The 14,267-nt window shown below is 42.2% G+C and overlaps 1 protein-coding gene across 2 annotated transcripts in view; it reads left to right on the forward strand.

Annotated features, from left to right (window-relative positions):
- The window catches only part of RB195_006988 (uncharacterized protein), a gene marked incomplete at both ends in the record, with an annotated part of 29,256 nt that overhangs the window by 7,088 nt on the left and 7,901 nt on the right, over positions 1-14,267 (forward strand). Inside the window, 16 exons of one of the 2 annotated variants that reach the window (XM_064180376.1) lie at positions 1,053-1,122; positions 1,316-1,459; positions 2,037-2,223; positions 2,287-2,337; positions 4,792-4,878; positions 4,953-5,081; positions 5,145-5,239; positions 6,547-6,688; positions 7,700-7,840; positions 7,904-7,975; positions 8,907-9,041; positions 9,420-9,506; positions 11,772-11,897; positions 11,956-12,177; positions 12,263-12,481; positions 13,551-13,673. In XM_064180376.1, the coding sequence (XP_064037253.1) occupies positions 1,053-1,122; positions 1,316-1,459; positions 2,037-2,223; positions 2,287-2,337; positions 4,792-4,878; positions 4,953-5,081; positions 5,145-5,239; positions 6,547-6,688; positions 7,700-7,840; positions 7,904-7,975; positions 8,907-9,041; positions 9,420-9,506; positions 11,772-11,897; positions 11,956-12,177; positions 12,263-12,481; positions 13,551-13,673 (2,030 nt within the window). Of the gene's footprint in view, positions 1-1,038; positions 1,123-1,315; positions 1,460-2,036; positions 2,224-2,286; positions 2,338-4,791; positions 4,879-4,952; positions 5,082-5,144; positions 5,240-6,546; positions 6,689-7,699; positions 7,841-7,903; positions 8,018-8,906; positions 9,042-9,419; positions 9,507-11,771; positions 11,898-11,955; positions 12,178-12,262; positions 12,482-13,550; positions 13,674-14,267 lie in introns of both variants that reach the window. The other variant, XM_064180377.1, reaches the window with a different exon arrangement.

Consider the following 14,267-nt stretch of genomic DNA (forward strand, 5'->3'; position numbering starts at 1 on the left):
GTGCGCTCCAATCGAACCCGTTGTGGAAAATAGTGCTCCAGAACGCTCGAAGCAGTATTTTCTGGGCCGTTTTCTACGGCATTTAGGGTCGTTGCAGCTGCTCTCTGAAGCAAAAAGTACAATAATTTAACGATTTCTTATTTATGCAATTTTGTAAAAGAAGTGCCAGAGATATTCGGATCATTCATTATTTTTCCAAGTAACACTAACACGAATGTAACGTTTATTATATGTATTTTGCCAACTTCTGGTGTTCTTAGTATTGAAATGTTGCCCAGTTTCTCCATAGTTGCTAATTCTTCCTCGAATTTAGGCATTTCTTAATCGTTACATCTAAATTCTCTCTTTCGGAACTACACGACAGTCAACTGAAACTCACTGGGTTTTGTGAAAATTTCCACAGACAACTAAATATGTGCGGACAGGTTTCAATTCGTAAAAGGATATTTTGGCACAAAATAATCTGAAAAAAAAAGAAAAAAACTCACTGGCGTATCAATCCACTTGGGATGCGCCGACGCGTTTTACTGGAATTCGTTATCGTTGAGGTTTTGGAACGCGTGTTGGTCTCTCCAATGACTTGCGGTGGCCAGCCGATGGTCAAGTCAGTGTTTTTATCCTCCCAGACAAGTCTGGTACCAATTTATCGACCCCGGAGGGATGAAAGGCTTGGTGAGCACTAGGGCGGATTCGAACCCTCGACCATGTGGCTACAACGGACCTCTAACCGACTGCGCCACACCCGCCCCAAAAAAAGAAAAGGTGGAAAAAAATACATAGTAATTCAAAATATTTGCTCATCTAGAAGAGAATGGCATAGTTCATACTCAAATCCCATTCAGTTTTCCCATACCGTAATTCCATGCAGCTACATCCACAATTCAACTCGGATTTTTTTAATCATTAAAAAAAGAAGACTCCATTTTCTAAGTTTTTCCATAGAAAGTAGTAGAATGTACATTTTTAAGGAAAATGTGCAAATTTGTATGATTTATTATGTCCTAGGAGAGGTGTAGATGTAATTTTGTTAATTTTGAGGTCGCTTCGCGCAGGGTACTCGTGCTACCGTGCTGTGCAATCTTGGCTACGAACCTTTCGGATCAGTTGACAGTATTTGCGAAGGTGGGAGATGGATAAGGAAGATAGCAACCTGCGAATCACCGTTGCATCCCAAATGTCCATCATTGAAGAGTCCTCTTGGCGGAAGGGCAAGTTTTCAGAACTTATTTCTGTGCAGATTATTTTAATGTGGGAGAAGGGGACTTGAGGAGTCTTGTGATCCTGGATATCCTGTAAAAAAAACCAACGATTCCAGGTAACCTACAGCTCTATTGCTCCTTATTCGCCGTCTACAACAGCGAAACTTTCTTGTGATTTTGGTCGTACAATTTCTGGCACCTCATCGTTAGTGTGTACAGAAGACGGCTGGTCACCGGAGGCGTTCGGAGAATGCAAACAAGTGCGCCACCTTCCCTACTTTATAAACTACTGTTTTTGTAGCTATAAGATATTTTTGCCACTTCCAGAACGATCCTAGGATTTGTTTAAGCTAAAGTAGTTTTTTTTTTTTTACATTACATACATATCACAAATCAATACCTTAAATCCTAGATCTAGGGCAACCGTTTTTTGACTCTTTGGAACACTCAAGCACTGTCCAAAACTTGGTGGGGGGAGGGGGTTAGGTCTAGCCTACGGAGGCTCGGGACCTTGCTCCTGAATGCTTTACATTCACAAATGTTTACCACACACACGTGTACGTTGGATTACTTGTTTCCCCATACTTTTTGTGCTACTTTGATTTCGTTACGCATAAATTATTTAGATGTGAGAAAAATTTTCTTTTTTCCAGAGTTCCAGAAAAAAACGTCAGGTTGGTATATGAATGTGATCTACACAAACTAACATAGTTTTTCTTCGTAATCTACACTCTTTGTACCTCTTTTCTATTTGTCCTCACAACTGTGACGTCGTTTCTTCTCCTATTCTTTTGAATCATCCCACTTTTCAATTCACTCTTAAACATTTCTTTTCAGCTCTCTTCTACGAGTTTCGGTTGCTCTGCCGTTACCGTTCCATTCGGTACAACTGCGTATATCCAAGCAGATCCTAGCGTACCGTACTCGTCAGGAACTTCTGTGTTTGTTATGTGTAATATGGGTTACTCTTCCCAGGGCCCAATGTCGGCTTTATGTCAAAACGGTGTTTGGACTCCAACCCTGGGTGGGTGACCACAGACTGAAAATCCAAAAACGTCGCAAATCCTTGAAAAAACACCTTTTTCAGGAACTTGCACAATTTCACCACTTGGAGGTGGGATAAACAACTCTATCATAGGTGAGGGTATTAGTTAATCAACAATTCCTGGTTTTCCTCTTCTTGTACTCCTGTATAAATCATACACATCTTTTTATAGTCGGGTCAAAACGACATGAAACACGGACACTTGTGCAAGCGGCTGCGCTCAAAGCGGAGCGGTGGAGCGTAGCGGTTGGGTCGTGTAAGGATCAACGCTACCGCTACACACCTCTGTAGTTCGACATGGTCCCACCTCGGCTCCGCTTCCGAGCGCGGCCGCTTGCGCAACGGTCCGTGCTTCATGTCGTTTTGACCCAACTATACTTCGATACTCTGCAGTCATTGAAGCATATTACGGTGAGTGTGAGACTGAAAAGGACCAAAACTTCTCAAACCATACATTGGTGGAAAATCGAAGAAAGAAACATCTTTGAAGAGGAAATTACAAATCAACATATGGCACTTTTTTGCCTTATCCCGGCATAAAAGTCCAGAAAACTGTACTGGAAATATTCCAGACCTATTAGAGCATTACTTATTATCAAGAAGCAGAAGCATGTGAATGTGTTATTTCCGACCTTTTCAAATTTCAATTCGAATTTTTTCCAAGTATGATCTTTTCACACGGAATTTTCTTAATTTTTCTCTGGAACACTTGTTGTAGTGAAATCTGCCAAATCTTTTTGCAACTCTCTCTATTTTCGCGTAGGAAAACACTGCTTGTTGCATACCTCTACGTTTTAAATTACCTTAAGATACTATTTTTTAACTTAATTTGTCAAAAAAATTTCAATTTTGTAGCCGTTCTTTGAAAATATTACAATAGGGTAATTTTTGGCTTGAATCGATTGGAAATATAAAACTCCTACAAATACAAAGTATTATCGTTGGAATTTGCAATCAGTTGCTGGCAATTGATCGTAAAGTGATCACCTACAGAAATCGCTGATATAAAACAGAAACTCTATCGTTTCGTTCGGTTAGATTCCTTATTCAGTCCCGATGTTTTAATTCTACGGAACATTGACCTTCGCTCCCTTGACATTGGTTGTGTGACCTGACTTTCCTTAAAGGCAGCATACCACGAATCAGAGGTGGTGCGGATTTCAGGTGGAGCATCCGTATACGGGGTCGTGGATTATGGAGACGGGGGTAGTTCCGCTCATCTCTCCCTGCATCACTGCAAACAGCCGCCTCCAGAATGCTGTTTTGTATGACGCCATCTATTGCAACGCTCCACCCCTTGCGCCGCCTCCGCCCTGCGATTCGTCGAAAATCAATTCGGACTGCCCCAATAGGCAGTAAGGGACGCTATGCGTGCAAGAGTGGCGCGCTGCAATGGAAGGCATCGTACAAAGCAGCATCCAGGGCCGGCTGCTTGCAGTGATTCAGGGAGAGATGAGCGGAACCACCCCGGTCTCCATAATCTACGACCCCGTATACGGCTACTCCACCTGAAATCCGTACCACCCCAGATTCGTGGTATGCTGCCTTTAATCTATTTACTTCTTTCTTTAAATCTTTTCCTTCCAACTCCATTTTCTACTATTCTCTAGTGCAAGGAAACTCTCCATTAAACCAAGGTTTACTCAGCCTAGAAAAAAAGAAAAAAACCCTAGTGTTTTCCAATTATGGCTAGTCTTACTTTTCCGATGCAACCTCCTTCCTAATTGAAATCCAACACGTATCTTCATGCATTTGTGCCTCTATCACTCAGTGCGATACGAGCGATGTGAACATTTCTACTTCAGCTAAGAACTTCCTCTGTTTAAAACCTGATCTGTCTGTTTGTTTCTCTGTCTCCGCCTCTCTTTCTCTGTATCTTCGTACTGAGGCGAAAAGGCGGTGGATTCGCCGGATCAGTCACTGCTGTTACATTGCCTTCTGAGTTCACGAGACTTCTATGCAGCAAATTTGCAAAGTGTTTGTGATGATTGTTTACGACGAATTTCCCCCGGTTTAATGGATTTTGTCAAAACAAGGAGTTCCTATTTCTTTTCGTTTAATTTCACACAGTACATCTAATATAAGGGTAATTCTGCCACGAATTCAAATGTTAATCACTACGAATGGGCCTATCCTGATGCGACTGGGCCTATCCTGAACATCGCTACTTCATATCATGAAATCTCTTTTCAAATCCAAACGTGGTGACAGAGAATGAGTCGTGCTATTATCCGTGCATTATTACCCCTCCTCCTTTTCTAAGAGTTAGTTCTGGGAGAAGCGAGAGGGAGAATAGTGCATAATTAATAAACTTAATTATTAATATTTGAAGAATTGAACTAAGTGACTTAATTAGAGCTATTCCTATATTCACTGTTGAAAAAAATGTCATACTACTAGCAACACTACATAAGAATTCGTGTAATTGTAATACATTGATACAAAAGGAAAATTCATTCGAAAAAAACTTTTATCGCTTGTACTTATGTTGAAACTTGATCGTAAACAGAACCTAGTCTTCTCAGATAATGATTTGGATCTTTTAAGGAGTGAATCCTGGAAATTCCGTTGGAACATGCCCAGCTTTAGCAACTCCCCTGTCAGGCACTGTCACATACAATCCACCTGGGACTTGTACGTTTTTCTTCAGCATCTTCGCAGATATATCAACATTTTTACTTCCTTTCTTATGACTGTCCTCACTTTAGTCGGTTCCTATCCCTCCGGTACGACCGCAAGTTTATCGTGCAACCTTGGTTACACCGTCTCTGGATCGTCTACAAGCACTTGTTCTAATGGGGCATGGATTCCAGCAGTACTTGGTTACTGCATACAAGGTGAGATCAAACGTCATTTGGACAAATACAGAAGTGATACTATTATCTATCTACTATCTTCAGGATTAGGTGGATTGGGAACAAATAGTATTCTGGAATGTTCCAACCCAGTTGTTATTAATGGAATGGTCACCTATTCTCAAGGGAACGCCTTTGATGTGAGTATCGCCATTTAATTGTTGACCTTGCTTCTCCTAGAACCTCCTCTAATTTAACTCTCACAAATTCAAAGGCAAGATATCAGGAAATCGATAGTGTTGGGGTCTGTCCACGAATAGATGAAGTTAGCAGCGTTGTTCACGAGTATGAGAACGATCACACTCCTCCCGCTATTCGTTAAGAAAACGACCGTGCCGAATCTTCCCGACGAGGCACCTAACAACGTCCCACGTGTGCAGAATTAGATGTACGCGACACGTTTTTTGCGAGCGAGGGCTGTTAACTATGCCTCTACCGCTCGCTGGTAGAGGTGGTGTGCCCCCTACTCTCCCAGACATGACACGTTGCATCGTAGTGGGATCCGGTGCGGTGCGACAACGCCAGTTCCCATGCCGTCTTCCTGGATTATCAGGGGGAATTGAGCGTGATGGCGCTCATTCTCGTGGCGCAACCTCAAATATTCGAGGAGGAGAGTTTCCAACACCGCGATTTTTTGTGGTGTGCTGTCTTTAAATTCACAGCTAAAGTCCATCCTTCAAATATTTTTAAAATTATGGCTATCTTTGAAATCGCAGCTTAATACCCTTTAGTTGATACGTTCTGACAATATTTTATTTGTTACGCCGCCGCCAAACGCCAAAACCCTTCCCTTGAAAATTTAGCTATTGGTCATTTGGGATTACTCGAAGTCAGAAAGCTATTATTGAATGAATTTCCTTTTATCTATCTATTACTACTTATCTCTTATTTTCCGGCAGGAACTAGTCCAGAAACAAGTTATTCGTTGTTCGATTGTGTACTACTTTCTCAAGCTGAACCAAGATTGTTATTGATTTTTATTCTGGCTAACGTTTCGGCGTCGTCGCCTTCTTCAGACCCTGGAAAAATCAAAGACACGTGTAATCTACTCTCTCAAACGCCTCGTCATCCCACAAGATATGATTTAGCAAACAGATTATTTAAAAGCAACGTCAGAAAAGCAGACCAGCGCTCACCTTGATAGCCACGAAATCGTGATGTTAGCGGACCACCAGTTGTTAGAGTTGCGCCGCTAGTATTAACTAGTAACGATGCCCCCGCCTCTGACCCCGTAGGTCAAAACCCGCAAAGGTCCTTATATGGCGCCAGCTCGTTGGTCACAGCGATGCATTCTTCTTTACGATTCATGATAGGACTTTTGGCCGTGATATAAAATGCTTCCAATGTTTTTCGCGCTAGAACGTCTGATTCGCGTGCTAAGATAGTGACAGCTATCTTGAAAGGGGTGTTGTCATGACACTGTCTGCGATAAATACAATATTTCCAGCCAGATAAACCATCTGGAACTATTGCCACATTGGCATGCAATCCAGGCTTTAGTCCATCTGGTTCGACGACAGCAACCTGTCAGAGTGGTTCCTGGATACCAACTCTTGGAATGTGCATCTCCTCTGGTGGCCTTTTTCCGGGTATGTGTTTGACTTTTCGAAATTTTATGTGAAAATGCAGTCGACGCGAAATGAATGAGCGCGACTGGAGGATTGAAGGAAGAAGTGAGCGTTGAGCAGGAAAACAGCTTCCGTTCCGACATACGCGGTAACGCTTTCACCGGATAAATCCATTTGACAACGAATGCAGTTATGTACTGACGCATACAGATATTTATTTACTTAACTATTTATTTGTATTTATATACATTTAAGTGTAGTTATTTACAGCTTAACTTTCGAGGAAAAGATCAGTCACTTGAAAAGAATGGAACGGATCATGTGGTTTTTGATATTGTAAAAAACTCAAGATATTAAAAGCAGGATGCTATGAATCTGACGTAGTGAGTGAAACCGTTGGAAAAGCTAGAGATGGGTTGTAGGTTTCTGGATCAAGGATGGTTCCGCCTATGTCTCCCTAATCTACCTAATCGTTGCAAAAAAAAACGGTGTGAAAGACTTTATTTTTTACGACGATTACACACGAGTACACGCGCCGCATCCAGCTGCGCAGCGGTCGAAAGCCAGTGAGTTCTTCTCGACTGCCTATTCAAGTGAGACCGTGTACACACGGAGGACGTAACTCGTAGGGATCGGAGCTGTTCCCACGCCTTTTCTTGCGATGATCAAGGAGAAATAAGCGAAACCACTCCTGATCCACCAATCTACAACCCTAACTCTAGCTTTTCTTGCGGATTCTCTCACCACGCCAGATTCGTGGTATGCTGCCTTTAACTGAATACCTTATTACGTGTGTAAAAAATGGACAAAACCCACTTGCCTAGATTTGTAGGACCAAAATTTGCATTCCAGAATTTTAGATAGAAGGGCACATGTGAACACCATATGAACATACAACATCAACAAAATATTGTACAAAATTTCTAATAATATAAAACTGTGGAAAATATTAAATTGATAAAATAAATTAAAATAAAATGTTCAAGTGTGTGTTTTCATGCGATATGATCAAATTCAAATTAATATTTATAGGCACTACCACCTCAGGACAGACTTGTACAGCTTTATTCCCACCAATTGGTGGCTCTATCACATATTCCACTGGAAGCATCATGGGTCCGTTCAACTCTGGAACCGTGGCCACACTTCAATGTACCAGTGGATTTCCGCAGGGTAAATGAAACCGGCGAAAGCAATATTTTAATTCCACAATGAAAATTATAAGTATTTTTGTAGGAGCTTCATCCAGCTCTTGTACGAACGGCCAATGGTCTCCGCCAACGCTGGGCACGTGTTCATTCGGAACAGGTTGTCGTAATGTAATCTTGTTGGATTGGGCCATAAGTCTCGGTTTTTCTTCCAAAGTTCAAGTTTACAGAAAAAAAATAAACTAGAAACGAATAACGAGTTATCCAACAACGAATTGTATTTAATAAGGTATTCTCCGTTGTTGTTTTTTTTTTTTTTGAACTTCTTCGCAAAGTTCAACAAGTTGTTCAATTCCTTGGTTGAAATCCTCTGGTTTCCACTCGAAGAAATCGCACAGCCAAGCCTTCAATTCTATGTCATTATTCACTACAATTTCGCCGTAGTTCATAAATTTCGACTAGTTTCTGCAGTTCTGGCACCTCGATTAATCGCAAAAAAGAGATGTCGAAAATGCTCTAATTTTTCCTACTTTATTCTCCATTTTAATGACCCGAAAAGAAGAGAAAATATATCAGCATGATTAAAATAAACATACTTTTTTGTAGAGAGCATTATTCTCTTCGAAAAACATAAACCGCATCCCCAAAACATTTTATTTTCTCATGCAAAATTCTCATTTGAAGGCATCACTCCACGAATCTGAGGTGGTACGGATTTTAGGTGAAGTGTTCGTCTACGAGATCGTAGATTGTGGAGAGAAGGGTGATTCCGTCCATTTCTTCCTAATTGCCGTAAAAAACGGCACGGAAAATACGGCTTCAAGAGTCCCGGCGCGCTATTTTATACGACGAGTTCGATTGGAGCGCGTCAGCCTTGTGCACGCGCCGCATCTTCCGGACCGTTTCTTACAGCAATTAGGAAGAAATGGACAGAATCACCCCCTCTCCATAATCTACTATCCCGTATACGAATACTCCAACCAAAATCCGTAACACCTCAGATTCGTGGGGTGATGCCTTTAAAAAAAAGAGCGCCAGGGCTTATGGGCCAATCCATTACGAATGCTTTGTGACATATTGTGGTGTTTCAGGAGGTTCTTCAGGCCTCACGTGTAGCGGGCTGCTCACTCCTATTAGTGGTACACTCATCTTTTCCGCTGCTGCACCTCCGTACCCTACTGGCACCACAGTTACTCTTCAGTGCTCAGCCGGATCGACTCCTTCAGGTTCGCAACGAATTCCTTCCCATCAACACATCTTAGAAAATCTAATAAGCTCCTCACACATCCATCTGAAATCAGTGGAGTCACTGTTCTATAGACTGTAGTCTATGAAAAAAAGGAAACTGTATCCTGAAAAGGATGGAAAACCTAATCAAAGCAAAATCCGAAAACAAAAGAAATTTTGGGGAGAAGAGGAATTAAGCTAATAAAGTACTAAAAACACACTACAAGTTATTGAACTAACCAACCGAATATGGGACTATTTTTTGAATCCTACAAAATCAACATTTTCTCAATTTTTCAATTCCACTACGTTTCATTTTATATCTTCATGGAAATAATAGAATTTGCCAGTATATCTGAAGAATGTATGATTCAAAGGTTCTACGATGTCAACATGCACCAATGGTCAATGGACTCCAACACTTGGAACGTGCTCCTCAACATCATTCCCTGGAGGATCTGGAGGTAGTTTTATTATCTACGCAACTTTTGCAACTACGCCCGATCCAAATGCCCAAGTGAACTTGTCGAGTTCATGGCGCGTCAAGCGTCTGCCAGCTTCATTCGCTCCTCGTTATCGTTTTCTCTCAATTCGTTCAATTTTCAAGTTATTCGAATTGTCGCGTCGCCGCTATTTGAAATATTCAACTCACTGAATCACAAAACTGAACTCACTCAAGCGCTGTATGGATTATAATTTTCAGGATTTTTCTCAGTAGTTTTTTCCGATGTTCAGCCATAACTGCAAGGATACACATATTTCAAATAAAGGCAGCGGACCATAAAACTGACATGGTGAAGGAATCCACAGAAAAAAACCATAGATGAGGTTGTAGATTACGGTGGTTCCGCTCATCTCTCCCTAATCGTCGTAAGAACGTCGTGGGAACTGCTTTTGTTTCCATGAGACGCGTAAGAATTTCCCTCTATGTATATGTTCCCGTCCAATGAGCACCCTATTGATTGGTTTCACTTGAACAGAGTGGTGAGAAGGCACCATTGATCTTCGACAGCTCGCACTTGGATGCGCCGCGTGCGCAAAGGTGGCGCGTTGCAACTGGAATTTTCGTGAAAAACAGCGTTTTTTACGACTATCAAGGAGAGACGGGGAACAACCCAAGATCCCGCAATCTACAACCTCATTTCTAACACTTCTCGCGATTTTCCTCACAACGTCTTCGAATTCAGTGCAAAAGTCACCGAGAAGAGTGGACCCAATTCCACCTATTTTAGTTCTGGTTCAGGGAGGAAAGTGTTATGAAATTTTAGTCTGTTCTTTGAGTGCTGCACACCGTTTGAATACTTTCCGTACGTTGGGACGCTTGAAAGGATAAGTCACTAATGACTTTAATTCTTCAGGCTCGTAACGAAGGCGATAACTCAGAATAATTAGCTTATAAGAAAGAAAGATCAGTACCAATCTTGAATACGAGCAAATCCAATAGGAAGGAGTTATGAAGCCTGGTAATAATGGTAAAATTACATTACACATAATGCATAACGTGCAAAAAGTCGGCGCGGAGTGTATGCAGCTGAAATTCCATCTCGACTGACCATCACATCTGATCAGTCGAACCAGGTCACCGATATTCGGTTGTGATTGAGGCGGAATAGAGGGAAGAGCGGTGAATGCTAGGCAGACACGCGTTTTGGGAGAGATGTCGCGATCGTGGTCTGAAGATATTCGGCACCAACTGCGCTAATTTTCATTGACAAATTCTCAAAATCGAACGACTCAACTGGCATTAAAGCCATCACCCCACGAATCTGAGGTAGTACGGATTTCAGGTGGAGTATTGTTATACGAGATAGTAGATTATGGAGAGGGGGTGATTCCGTCCATTTCTTCCTGATTGCCGTAAAAAACGGTCCGGAAGATGCGGCGCGTGCACACAACTGGCGCGCTCCAATCGGACTCGTTGTACAAAATAGCGCAAAAACGCTGGAAGCCGTATTTTCCGGCCTCTTTTTTACGGCAATAAGGGAGAAATGGACGGGATCACCCCTCTCTCCATAATCTACTATCCCGTATACGAATACTCCACCCGAAATCTGTAGCACCTCAGATTCGTGGGGTAATGCCTTTAACACAACATATTTTGAGCGACAAGGCGGATGTAGCGCAGTCGGTAAGAGGTCCGCTGTGGCCGCACGGTCGATGGTTCGATGCCGCTTTAGTGCTTTCATCCCTTCAAGCTCGTGATACCAGACCTGTCTGCAAGGATAAAAACACTGAGTTGCCGCATCGGCTGGCCCCGGAAATCATTGTATAGGACAACATGCGTTCAAAAACCTCAACAATTACGAATTGCAGTCAAACTGGCGTCGGCGCATCCCACGTGAATTGATACGCCAGAGACTTTATCCTTCTCTTATTTTGAACGACGGCGCTGCTTCTCCATTCTGTTCAAAGGAAATTCTATTTTTCTCGAGACGGCCGTTAGGAAACCCACTGCCAATCTGGTGCCGCCGAATCTGTCCCTGCAGAATAGGTTGTCGGTAGACCAAAGCCGTCAATTAATCTTCGAGTTTTAGTAATCTAGAAATATTGTGAGAAATTTCAATCCTAAGAAACTTCTATTGTTTTCAGAAGTATACAGATTTGAAAAAAGATATTCTACATGTCTACTTATTATAATATCTCATCATGTTGTAGTAAATGATTTCCTGTCCAAAAATTCCTGCTGTTCTGCTGATAAAGAAGTATGACATCAGTGTTCAGTATTTCAGGATTGACATGCAGTGCGATGGCCACACCTTTCGGTGCAACTCTGTCCTACTCCAATGGAAGCTTATTTGGTCCCTTTAATTCGGGAACTACAGTAACAATGACGTGTCCAAGTGGTACTCCATCCGGTTCGTCTTCTCCTGATCGTAGCGAACAACTAGCATTTTTACTCAAATTTCTTTGTAGGTTCAACAATGGCCACATGTACGAACGGCCAATGGTATCCGTCAACGCTTGGAACATGTTCGTCCAGTATTATTGGGGGCGGAGTTGTCGGGAATAATGGTCAATGTCCTACTCTTACGCCACCTCCTGGAGGAACGATTACCATGTCAAGTGGATTACCCGGGAGTCCTGCTACACAGGGCACCATCGCTACACTAACATGTTCAATGGGTAGCGTGCAAGGTGGGTTTAAAAGTTTTTGCGCCCGTATGTCCGAGTCATTTTGAGGAAGCTGTTAATGTTATATTAGATGTGTAAAATGTTAAAGGTACATCGAGCGTATTGTGCTCTAATGGAGCTTGGACACCTCCTACACTTGGAACATGCACCGGATCCACAGGAATTGGCGGAAGTGGAACTTCTTGCCAAATCGCACCGCTGACCCCGTTTGGCGCAACTTTATCTTATTCAAATTTTGCAATTTTACCTCCTTTTCCTTCCGGTACAACTGTCACAGCCAGATGTATGAATGGTACCCCGATAACAGGTAGGTTAGTTGCTATTGCAAAGAAAAGGAACATTTGTTCCTGAGTGAAGTGCTTAGGTTGCTATACTCTGAAACTTTCTCGAAATATTTTTCTATGGACTTCTGGAGAGAGTTATCTCCATGGTTATCCCAAAAATAATGAATGAACATCTTGGAAGCTCTTAATTATCTAGTACTGCGCTCGGCGTGTTTGACTTAAGGAGTCGATAAATTGGTACTAGAATTGTCTGCCAGGATGAAAACACTGACTTAAAGGCATCACCCCACGAATCTGAGGTGACGCAGATTTCAGGTGGAGTATTCGTATACGGGATGGGAGACTATGGAGAGAGGGGTGATTCCGTCCATTTCTTCCTAATTGCCGTAAAATTCGGCGCCACACAAGGCTGGCGCGCTCCAGTCGACCTCCCTGTAGAAAATAGTGCGCCAGAACGCCTGAAGACGTATCTTCCATTTTTTTAGCTTAGGAAGAGAAGGGAGGAATCACCCCCTCCCCACTCTCCCCTCGACTGGAAAGCTGTACCGCCAGTCCGTGGAGTGATGCCTTTAACACATCGGCTCGCCTCCGCAAATCACGGTGTAGGCTAGACATGCGTTCGTGAACTTGAAACGATTTTAAATTGAAGTGAACACGTTGATGTACCCTAAGCGGATTGATTCATGCCAGATACTTTATCCTTTATATGTTTCGAGTCAATAGTTGTCAATCCTTGCCCTCCCGACAAGCCTCGCATTAACCTGCCAACACTAGAGAGATAAAAATCCTGTTTGGATTTGGGTAGAAACATCGACAACGTAGACAGTACGCCTAATATGTAGCTTCCCTTCCCCCTGTTTTGCTTAATGTTACGAAAGAAAGAAATCATGAAGTTTTTAGAGTATAGTAACCAAAATAATCCTAAAATCAAAGCCTGATATTCCTAATTTCAAGGAACAAGCATAGCTACATGTACGAACGGTCAATGGCTGCCCAACACTCTCGGAACTTGTAACGGCACAGGAATTGGAGGATCAGGCAGGAATCTTACTTTTCCATATTTTCGGAAGTACCTAGGTAACTTAATTCCAGGTCTCACATGTCCCTCAGTCCAGCAAATTGGTGGTACGGTAGACTACAGTGATGGCTCGTTCTCCACCGCCCATCCTTCTGGAACTACAGCCACTTTGATTTGCACCAATGGTGTTCCTCTCGGTGGGTTCAAGGATACAAAACGGACGTTAAAAAAGCGCAAAAATGCCAAACAAAATAAAACGAGGTTCCCTTCTGTTGCTGAAGAAATGTAGTCGCAGTTGCTCCCGTTCACCCCTTCTTTCGTCCTCTGCGTAGGCGCCCTTCGCTACACAAGCGTTGCGTCAGCCCTGCTGAACGGGTCGGAACAGATTATGTGTTGCGAACATCGATTCAATAATTTTTATCTTGATCTTATTGCATAATTATAGCAGCTTCCACTGAAATCTAGTGAATCTAGAATTTTTTTTAGTCTGTGGTGAATCTTGCATAGCATCAAATTTACTCTTTTGAAGCCTATGGAGAGGAAGGTGATTCCGTCCATTTTTTTCCTAATTGCCGTAAAAAACTTTAAAAATAAATATTCGCTGAAATGACGAACTTTCGAACAAACCAAAAGAGGAGCCATCCTTCAATAGATAACGCCCAATTGTGTGTTTGTGTTTTTAGCCCACAGTTTTAGTTCCTCTTTTTCTGTTATGTATTATGACACTAATTGGAATGCTTGATATGCTCCTTTTCAAATTCGTCCCTACAATTGGTCCTAATTTTCTTCTA

The sequence above is a fragment of the Necator americanus genome, chromosome I, assembly GCF_031761385.1.
Source record: "Necator americanus strain Aroian chromosome I, whole genome shotgun sequence".
Lineage (NCBI taxonomy): Eukaryota > Metazoa > Nematoda > Chromadorea > Rhabditida > Ancylostomatidae > Necator > Necator americanus.